Genomic DNA, 11,182 nt, shown 5'->3' on the forward strand with positions numbered 1-11,182 from the left:
GTTTTTTATAAAAAAAATCCTACTAGATTTATATATTTAAAAAAAAATTTCAAAGGTTTTGTAAATAATAATGTATTCTAAATATATGCATGAATACATTTAACTATTTGTCGCTTTTACCCCATCCCAGGAATCCCTTAACAAGTCCCGTAATGCCAGCACCTTGTTTCTTGCTATTTGCCGCACCGGTTTTGTCGTCTAGGTTAGGAAACTCGATAAAATTGCACGCCAAGTCGAAGAACAGGGGTTTGCAAGGAACCGCTTCCATCGGAGGAGGCATTTTAAATATATTAGGATTCTTTGTGAGCATTTGTGTCTCTTCACGGTAGTCGTCCAGCCGGTCAACGAGTGGCTTTTTATCTTTGTACGACTTCCCGCTCGTATATTTTGTTTCTTCATCGTCATCGTCGTCTTCTAGCACGGAGTCAGCGTGCACTTCAAATTTGCAGCTTTCGATATCCTTCTGCAAAGCTTTCAATTTCTCCACCAGCCACTTGTCTTGTAGTTTGCTAGCCAGCGACTCGCTGGTATACGTCCCACAGCGTTCCAACATGGCAAGTGCCTCCCTGAAACGTCTGAGTCCTGTCAGAACCTGGGCGATGTAATAGCAGCGGAAAGCTCTATAAGCCTTTAACTCTGTCTCAATTTCCTTTTGATAGCCAGTATCGTTCTCGAAGCCTGGAAGCTGCTGTAATTCGGTATAATTTTGCAGTATAATTTCATATAGCCTAGTCAAGTCCTGAGGGCGAACCTTTTTCCCATCGATCGGAGTGTTGCTTTTACGCGCTTCTTCAGCTTGTTGAACGAGCAAATTATTCCGTTCAATGGTGCGAACGAGACGTAAGTACATCAAATACGAGAGCAAGTAATTAATGCTCGACATTTGATTCGACTCCGATGGCGATTTTAGTTTAGGATCGTTTTTTATTTCGTCCTTGATAGCCGATATAGCGTCTTTGCAATCCATGAGTATGTTCTCGAGGATATCTATCTTCGCTTGAGTATTTTGTGCACTCGCGACGGATTTTTCCAAATCCTGTAATGCGATAAGAAAGAGTCGCACTTTCTCCGGACGAACAGTAACGCGACGGCCGCGCCATTCCACTTCGTGCATGATTCCAGAGCGCGACTCCCTGCGCAGAAATTATTTTGATATAAATTATATTTCTAAACATTGTGTTGTCTGTATTTCTTAAACATTATAGAAACATACTTAGCTTGAGCCATGAGTGTATCCAAATTTTCAATGAGCCCTTGTCCACGCATAGCGACGAGGTCTCCAGCAGCGGACTCGTCGCCGATGTTGTACGCACAATAACGGAGACTTGGCTTCAATTCATCAACCTGTTAACATATTGTAAAGTATTTATGAGATCTAATTTAAAAGTTAATAGTGTGTACAATAATCATTTATTAAGCTAGGTATGTGGCACTTGCAATCTGAAGCACCATATAACATTACATATACAAAGAGGATTACCAAAAGCTAATGCCGAAGTAATTTTGAGAGTGAGAATTATTTATACTAATATTATAAATGCCAAAGAATTTGATGATATTGGGTATGAAGCATGATTAAATTGGTGAAATCTGGATGTATTGACTTGAACACCAAAGAAGGCTATTATTTGTATTTAAAACCTACGCACACGTCTGCGAAGCCTAAACTAAACCTAAACTACATTAAAAATAACGCTCGTGTTTGTTAAATAAATAACGGGTTTGAATTAAAATATTTACATACTGAAATATTGTGCGCACAATTTAATGGTTTTATGATATATAGTGAAAATATTCTGTTTTAAGTCGATCTGTAAGTATAACGAGCTCACTTTCTGCTTGTACACGAGCCTCTCGTCCTCGGGCAGTGCGGCGGAGAGCTTCTCCAGCACGAGTTGCGCGCGCTGCAGGCTCTCGGCGGCGGGGCGCCACTGCTGCAGCTCCAGCAGCAGCGCGCCGCTCAGCCACGCCGCGTACGCGCCCGCCTCCAGCTGCGTGCGCGCGTCGCACGACCCGCTTTGCTGATAGTTACAAATTTTAACGTACAATAATCAACTCATGTCTGATTTGATTAATTAAAAATGTATTAATTTTTATAAACATTTATGTAAAACTATGCTGATACCAAATGTATTATAAAAAAATATTATAATGTAATTAACAATTTTAAAATTCACCTCGCAAAGTTGTAAGAGCATATGGGCGTGGGCGCACGCCTTTTTCAATCGCGAGACAAGATGGAACTTCTTTCTCGGCTCAGTGTTGGCTTCTTGGCGCAATTGCATGGCATGCGCCCAGGCTCGTTCGGCTTGCAATAACGGCACACAGAGTAAACGATTTTCAGCATTCGTAGCGGTCAAGTGTGTCGCGGTCACATCACGGCGGCGATAATGACGTCTGTCACCCTGTAAATTTAGAATGATAAACATTTTCAAAAGTAAGCTAGTTTCTTATGGGGCTAGTTTTTTAAGCGGTAAAATACACGAACCTGAGGTATTTTGAGCACTTTACGTAAACGCCTAATACGACGTGAACAGTAACCCCGATACCGTTGGTAATCACCGTGACGAAGTCCATGCTGTTGTTGGGCATCCTTTATTATACGAAATACTGTTGCCTTGTTAAGAATTATTGGTTTAGTTTTATTGAAATTAGTATTATTGAAAGCAAGAACTTACAAAAATATGGTAAAATCATAATTATCCATAATGAAGAGCTTTCATTATACCGGCAATGATCCATAATAAATTATAATTTAAGTTATTTCCTGTAAAGTTAAGGGAAATTAAAGCAGAATATGTCAATGGAAATCATTGTTTTACCTATTGCAAAAGAACCAAATGAAAAACAAAAGTCTTTAATATTCAACATATAACCGCAAAAAAAAAATTCAATACATTACATTACAGAATATAATTTTTAACATTATTATAAATCATCAATGCCAAAAAAACAAACATTATTTCACCACCAAACAACAGTACTCAGTATTGTTGTGTTCGGGTTTGAAGGGTGACTGAGCCAGTGTAGCTTTAGGCACATAGAGGGACATAACATCATACTTCTCGAGGTGGGTGGCGCATTGGCAATGAAAGGAAGAATCAATATTTCTCACAGCGCCATTATCTATGGTCAATGGTGACCCCTTACCATTATGTGGCTCATATGTTTGTATTTATCAAAAAACAAACAAATTTAACAATTAATTTAAAAAAGTATAAACCAATTTACTATATCTTGGCTGAAAATTGTAAATCAATCATTTATTTTTTACCCATCCATTGTGCCGCCTTACATAGCATAAATTAAACGATTATTAAATTTTATAGCTCATATTAAAACATAATTAAAAATTAGGCATACTATGTAGAATAAAATTATAATTATAAATAATAAAAAGCTCAGAGTTAGTAGGTAGTTAAGTAATTTTCATACAGAATATTTATTTGACTGAATAATGAAAAATATTACAACCATAATCCTTTTTGTTCTTCTCAGTACATTTTGAACATTTAGTAAGTAGCATTTGAATTACTACTCAAATTAATTGTATGAACTTACATACATTTTTATACCTTGTTAAGTTTAATATGCATATCAAATTGGTTTAAATATAAAGTATACAATAAAATAATTGTCTGATATATTTTATCATAGTTACTACCTAAGATATTCTAATTCTATTATATTTGTAACTGTTTAAGGTTTCATTAATCTCTAAATGATTTTAGAATTTCAATATGGTACATATATTTTACTCTAATATTGAATGTGGGATTTAATTATATTTTTTCTTTTTAAGCTGTAGTCAATTGATTAATTCAGTAATATTTATAATTAAAAAATAACTAAAATATTAAGTATTTAAAGATTAAAAAATTGTTTGTGTACATTTTTAGTATATTACTTATTTCAATATATATATGAGAATAATCAGCAACATAAAATTATTTATTTACATTCAATTATTATACATCTTGTAGAAAAATATCATTCCTAAGAAATAACTTAAAAATTATTTATAAAGGATACTTTCTAATGATAAGGAATTCGGAATTTTAGCATCCTGTTTAGTTTCATCGTTCGCAGTTATAGTTTGCGCATCTCCACTTTCTCCTTCCAAAACGACCATAGTTAATAATTTCTTTTAATAATATTCAGTAAAGACTACTTAAATTTTGTGATCCAGGGCAGTACAGGAATTAAATAAGCACACGTCACGAAATTATCGACACCTGATTATATCACTGTCACTTTGTCATCCTTGTGTTTTTAATTTGTCATTTTTGACAGTAATCTGTGACTTGTAACTTTGGAGTGTGTATGAAGTACTTTGTTCGTAAAAATAATGTAAACTGTTGCAAAATAAAAAAATAAATTGATGGAGAAATATTAAATTTTAAATAATTACATAATTACGTCTAACTGCAATAATTATTTTTCTTTAATTTATTTTATTTTAAGAATATATTTATATTTTTTTCATAACATGGAACTTATTTGTTCAAAGGCATGCAATTTATATTTTATACCTCCATTAATTAAACTTATTACCCAAGAAGAGTTTGTCAGTTTTTTAAGGTAAAACAAGGGCGAACTGAGATAAAAAACCGCCTTTTTTAAGCGGGATGTCTTATATTTTCTATCTCTCTCTCTAATGCCATTTAATTTAACCAAGGATATCCCTCTAGCTTATAAATTGTATATATTTTGAAGGTCACATTTTATACATAAAGAGACTTCTCCTTACCATTACGATTTTGGATTAATGTAACCGTATACATTCACTATTTTAAATTCATATTTGTATATATTTAAGGACTTAATTTTATCAATTCATATGTTAATAAATTTATTTTACTAACAGATAATATAATATGTTTGACACATATACCCATCCTTTTCTGTCACAGCGTAAATAAACATTTTGACGTTTTACTGTCACTCTCTTTTAAGTTCTCGATATTGTGTAGGATTGTAGGTTAGGACCTTTATTTTTATATTTCTTTAAATATCAATTCAATCATTGTAAATTATCTATATTGTGCAGTGTTTCGTGAAAGAGGTTTATGATATAAAATTAATAAACGTTAAATTTCTTTTCCAGAACTACATTTGAAGTAAAATGGCAAAGTCAAAGAACCATACAAATCATAACCAAAGTAAGTAAATATTCTGAATTTGACCAAATATGTAGGGGTTTATAGCTATACTTTATGGAGTTGTGAATTTACATGGAATACATTTCTTACAGATCGCAAAGCTCACAGAAATGGTATTAAAAAGCCCACGAATTTCAGGCACGAATCAACCCTCGGTGTAAGTATTTATTTTCATTATAAATTGATTATGATTATTAATGATCGAACTTTTTTATTAGCTTTCAATTGAATGCATTGTGTATCATAAATTAAACCGTAAAAGTATTAAAAACTTTTACATTAATATGAGCTTTTCAAATACGAAAATCTTCAATAATGTGATCCCACTTTCAGTGACTATAAGGTAATAAAGATAACAGAATATATATTACATATATTTGTTGTTTTCAATCAAGAGTGATCATTGCAATCTTTACAAGCTTACTTTTGAAAACAATAAATTATTTTCCTGATATATAGGTTACATTTAAGCTCCATTGCCAATCAAGCTTTTATGGCTCTGCAACATATTTTTCAATTCAAATATACATTTTTTCTGCCATCTGATATGTCTGTTTTGGCATTGATATCACTAAGTCATAATAGTTTTTGCTAATATATACTTATACCAATATACACTCTTCTCTTTAGATGGACCCTAAATTCTTGAGGAACCAGAGGTTTTGCAAAAAGGGTAACCTGAAACCCGCCAAACAACTTGCTCGTGCTGCAAACAGGAAAGCTGCAAGAGAAGCTAAGGCTAAGAAATGAACATCTAGTTATAAGTCAATAAAGCAGTAAAAACAGTCTTGTTTATTATTATTATTCTTTACCAATAATCTAAGAACTATTTTACTATCTATCAATCATAATTATTACAATATGAAATTATATGGTTTAGCATATTGGTTAATGGATGTAAGGTTGGCTCATGATTGTTAAGATTATGGAAATACTTATGTTCAAAAAACCACCTATGTGGAACAATAACTTTAAGCGTGAAATGCCTTTAATACTGAAAACTTGCCATAACATATGTGATGGCAAAGACAAATTTAACTATTTAATTTGCATATTTCATCTTAAAAATATAGTTTTATACAATATTGCCACATTTATTATCGTATTAATTTAGTTTCGAAGTTTAGTTCGGAATGTCAACAGTGATTGTATAGTCTAATAAATCAGTGTCATAATTATTCAAAATTCAGATTTCGACTCCTATTCCCGTTAGCCGTCACACCTTTTGAAATAGGACTACCTGTAGTAGAATCTGCACCAATTAGATTGCTTTTGTGTAATACCATAGTCCATAAGTATTGTCTTTCACACTAAAGAACTTTTACAAAGTATATTTTAAAATAAATGATTAAATATTTAAATTAAATCTTTGTTATTTAACATCGTGGCTATTAGGGGCGGTGGCTTTTCTAGGAATTGTTAGCCTGACTGAAAAATGTTGTCAATTTCAACTGTTTGCAATGGTAAATTTAAACAAAATGTTACATGTAAATTATGATATGTTTTGCTATTTAGCTAAGAGAATTGGTTATTATTACACTACGTATTCTCTATTTTTTTATATATTCCTAAAAACAATTATAAGGTTAAATGATAACTCGATACCATGGATTGTGAAATCGATATTGTTTGTTCTGCTTTTAACATCGATATATATATAGTTTAAATATTTAAAGTAATTAAAATATTTCTTTCGTACACGGTGCCACACTACCTTTATATATCAGTTAATTTACACAAACAATTAAATTTAAATAATAAATTTACACTAACTAACAATAACAATTTTATGAAGTTATTTTATAATATAAAACTAAAGCATGAGTAATGCAATTTTTATAAATAAGTAAGTGATGGACGCCAATATATCGATACATCGTTAGTTTTTTCATATTCTTATGACAAACTAAGAGCTTTATTTTTTATTAAGCTGTCAAAAGTTTATATGTGACATCTGTGGGTGTTATTGTTTTAAATGTTTATAATTAAGAATTATTTGTACGTATAAATAACATACAACGTAGTTCAATGGTGAAATAATTCTTTATTTAAAACTTACCTTGAATTTCTGTTTACGATTGTTGATACTTCGGCTAATATAATGCGTATCTATTATTAAATTATGTTTTCAAATTCTTAACCATAATTTTAACCGGTATAACGAAAATATATTAATTGTATAATATATATAAACAAGTGCAATAGTTAAATAATGCAAGAAGCCGAGTCCAACTTATCTACAAACTATAATGCTCTCAAAGAAAATCCTCAATTTTTAATAACTCTTATAAATAAATATGTAAGAGTAGATGTTATTAAAAACACGACTATTTATGGATTTGTTCATTCCATAGATCCTATCAAATACAGGTAATCAGACAATAACTTTAATCATGATTCAAGAAGGTTATTCGCCTTTTTTTTACAATATTATATTTATTTCTGTTTCAGTATTATTGTATTAGAACATCAAAGTGGAACATTTCAAACTACTGTAATACCTGGACATGCAATAATTGATGTGTCAGAAGTAAATCAAGATTTAAATGTACAACTTCCAAAAAGAGAGAATTCAATGTTATTGTCTGAAAGCAGCATTTTAGAAAGAAAACAGAAAGTAATATCATGGTTGAAACAGAACTTATTGCCTGTGACAGAATCTGAAGACAATATAGCATTTGGAAATGTATTAATTTTACCACCTTATAATATAAATGATATATGTACAGATAATGTAATGGTAGCTACGCAAGTGAAAAATATTATGAACAAAATGCCTGATAACTTTTAAAAAAATGTTATTAACTGCTAAGTCTGTAATATAAATTATTTTATTGCTTGAATGTTGATATTAATAAATTAAAATAAATTAATTATAGGATATTTTTTTTTGGTAATATTTTTGTATACACAATCCATGCTACTGTGCTACATGTGCATATCTGTCTTAGCCCCCTACTCCTACTACCTTATACTAAGTCCTTGAGTTAATTTCAATAATATAAAACATTATGTAAATATAAACCATAAAAATAATAATATTAGTTATTAAGAAATATTTGTAGAATCGATAACCACCTATATATGAAATTTGAGGAAAAAATGCAATGAATTTTTTTTTACTGAAACATAAAAAGACATTATCTACAGTAATTTTATACCTGCATTGAAGCAGTAGTGTAATAAATATCAAGCCCTCCTGCTAAAGGAGAAGAGTTCTTCGTCCAGTACACAGTGTACATAAACATAAATAACTACAATAATAAGAAGTATTTCATACTTTTTATTACAAAATTATTTTTTTGCAACATAAACAACAGTGACCATTATTTCGCCACAATAGAACATTTTTTATTAATAATTCTGAATTTAAAATTTGAATGTTTATTCTAATTTAATTAGATTATTCTTATTTTAAATAGACTTTATCGCCAAATGATATTATATACCGGAATATACTCTCAAAATTATTTAAAAATAGCTGTATCCAGTATCTATCTGATTTTTATTAAATTTGATTTTTTGCTATACCTGGGGCAACATACAAATGGACGGACGGAGCATATGTATGAATATTGCAATTTATTGCGATTACATAAATGTTAAAATGTCGGTGGAAGACATGTATATGTTAGTGAGCTTATTGGATTTAGTAGATAAAATTTTCAAAGTTGCTCAAAGCAGGCGGGGATCCAGTGTTGAAAGAAGTTCCTTTAATTCTGTGATTTAATATGATTCAAGCAGCGAGAAGCAGCAGTCGAGTTTTCTTGCCTTGACTTCCCTTTTGAATCACACAATACATAAGCGGTTCTAAAGTTTCCACTAACACGACTGTCCAAATCGAAATAAGTAAGACGAATTCGAAGGCGAACAGAGTGACGGGAGGATGTCATACGCCAAAATTTTTCACCATCGATTTGGAAGAAGTTGGAGTGGATTATATCGTGATCATTGCAGTCGCTAGAAAAAAAACTTTAGAAAGAAAAAAGTTTATTTAGGAAAAATTTAAAATAAACAAAATGAAAAGAATAAAAAAAAAAAGAGATTTGATAAGCAATGACAGCAATCGTGTCCTAAGTAGGTGTACCATCAAGCTTTCACCTGATGGAAAGTGACTATCATAGCCCATGGACATCTGCAACATCGGGGGTTTTGCAGGTGTTTTTCCGGTCATTAATAAATGTGTATGCTCTTTTCTTGAAGGTTCCCAAGTAGTCTTGGTTCGGAAAAAACGCCGGCGAAAGCTGTTTTCTCAGAGCGGTTGTGCGAGGCAGAAAATGCCTTAAAAACCGTGCTGTTGTAGATTTTCAGACATCTAGGTGGACAAATGAAACTTCGAATTTGGACGCTATGTCTGAAGGTAAAATTCAGCAGCCGGGATTAATCCAAATAATTCCGCGGAATATTCCCCGGGAAAAACGTTGTAGAAAATGCAGAGTGATCTAACATCTCTATGCAAAGCCAAAGGATCAAGCAGGTCGGAAAGAGGTTAACCGTCAAGCCGTTCTGCGTCTGTTCAAATGGAAAAAGCTAGACAAAAGAGGTGAGGGCAGTACTCCATGTGAGGTCAAATTTGCACTTTGTATAGTTTAGGCAATGGTCCTACGGGAAGTACAAAAAGCTCGTGCGCTCAGCAAAGCGTCCTGCTAAACGCTCAGCGTTTTAGATGCCAATATGTCTTTACTTTTCAATTGACCGCGGACCTGAACGAGTTTCGAAACATCAACGCCACGTATTCTTAAATTAGTTGTGACAGCAATTGACATGTTCTCAAATCGTGGAGATACGACAAATGGTGACTTTTTAGCGGTTAACGCGCGTTTTATAAAACAGTCGGTACTCGTATCATGGCCGTAGCCAGGAAATCATTTCTTTATTCGACTCGAGTTTTTTTTTAAGTAAGGATATTATAAAAAATACATAATTTTACATAATTTTACATACAATTTAAATTCAAAGACGATCGACGACGAAGATAATGAGTTCGTCTCAGTGAATTCTCTTTAAAGCTTAATATCGTAAGCTGACTCGTCATCGTCGTTGTGACTGTTTCTCAAAAATTTTTTCAGCATCATCAACGAGGTAAAGTATGTTCTACTGTTAAGAGTAACTTGTAAATCATTAGTTGCATCACTACGTTACAGTTGTCTAGGGCTGTACTGTTAGTGGCTTAGTGGACCCTTGCGCAGTAACTATTTTTGATTACTTCGCTTGCCATACTATAAACCACACTACAAAATTTAAAGCTATAAAAGTAGACTGCGCTGTGCAGGTCACAAGTGCTGTTTCTAAACTACTATGGCATTTAGAAAAGTTGATAATTATTGAAAAAAAGATCATCAATCAAATTGTTGGCAATGTTTATATTGATAAGAAAAGGCGAGGCGAAAAGAAAATGGCGGTATTTGAACCCCCAAAACGCCCCCATGACTATGTCATATATATGGTATTTCAACTAAAAACACTGACAAGACCAACAAATATTATCAATCATTTGTGACTGGACCAGACTCATCAGGACCATTTGCGTAACTTCCTTAAGTTAATGAAAAAAATATTAAGACTACTATCATAAATCACTTGGTTGTATGCCAATAATATAAACTTTAGGAAATGAAAATTTTAAAAGATCGTTTCGTAAGCAGGTCATAAATATTTGCAAATATTCAATACAAATATTAATTTGTAAGTGGATTAAAAAAAAAAAGCATACACAGCATACTTATTGGCAAAACTAATGTTACCTTTTTTTAATTATGGTAATATCTTAATTTTTAAGAAGAAGAAGTGTAAAAATAAGATTATTCTTATTAGTTCTGCTTCGAAAATAAATAAAAAAAATGGTATTAAATAATACTGAACCGAAGATCACGTTTTACTCTCCTACATAATTTTAGAAAAATTTAAATATGACAACATTTTTTTTATCTCATTACGAATTCACTCTCTATATTTATTATTTACATACACTGTGGATTTTATCGTCTTTGACAATAATGTTGAGTTTTATACAGTAAACG

At 31.8% G+C, this 11,182-nt stretch overlaps 2 protein-coding genes and 1 pseudogene across 2 annotated transcripts; 2 read left to right on the forward strand and 1 right to left on the reverse strand.

Annotated features, from left to right (window-relative positions):
• Positions 1 to 56: 56 nt before the first annotated feature.
• Positions 57 to 4,252, reverse strand: LOC125066075 (signal recognition particle subunit SRP68). The gene is made up of 6 exons (XM_047673984.1): positions 4,033 to 4,252; positions 2,489 to 2,610; positions 2,178 to 2,405; positions 1,833 to 2,021; positions 1,214 to 1,344; positions 57 to 1,133 (listed from the first exon to the last, which is right to left on the reverse strand). The coding sequence occupies exons 1-6, from the start codon at positions 4,130 to 4,132 to the stop codon at positions 104 to 106; spliced, it is 1,800 nt and encodes a 599-aa protein (XP_047529940.1). The 5' UTR covers positions 4,133 to 4,252; the 3' UTR covers positions 57 to 103.
• A 641-nt stretch (positions 4,253 to 4,893) lies between these two features.
• LOC125065711 (60S ribosomal protein L29) lies at positions 4,894 to 5,947 on the forward strand. Its single transcript, XM_047673485.1, has 4 exons — positions 4,894 to 4,981; positions 5,108 to 5,162; positions 5,255 to 5,319; positions 5,793 to 5,947. The coding sequence occupies exons 2-4, from the start codon at positions 5,126 to 5,128 to the stop codon at positions 5,910 to 5,912; spliced, it is 222 nt and encodes a 73-aa protein (XP_047529441.1). The 5' UTR covers positions 4,894 to 4,981; positions 5,108 to 5,125; the 3' UTR covers positions 5,913 to 5,947.
• A 1,040-nt stretch (positions 5,948 to 6,987) lies between these two features.
• LOC125065925 lies at positions 6,988 to 7,974 on the forward strand (annotated as a pseudogene).
• The last annotated feature ends 3,208 nt before the right edge of the window (positions 7,975 to 11,182 follow it).

Source organism: Vanessa atalanta, chromosome 8 (genome assembly GCF_905147765.1).
Source record: "Vanessa atalanta chromosome 8, ilVanAtal1.2, whole genome shotgun sequence".
Lineage (NCBI taxonomy): Eukaryota > Metazoa > Arthropoda > Insecta > Lepidoptera > Nymphalidae > Vanessa > Vanessa atalanta.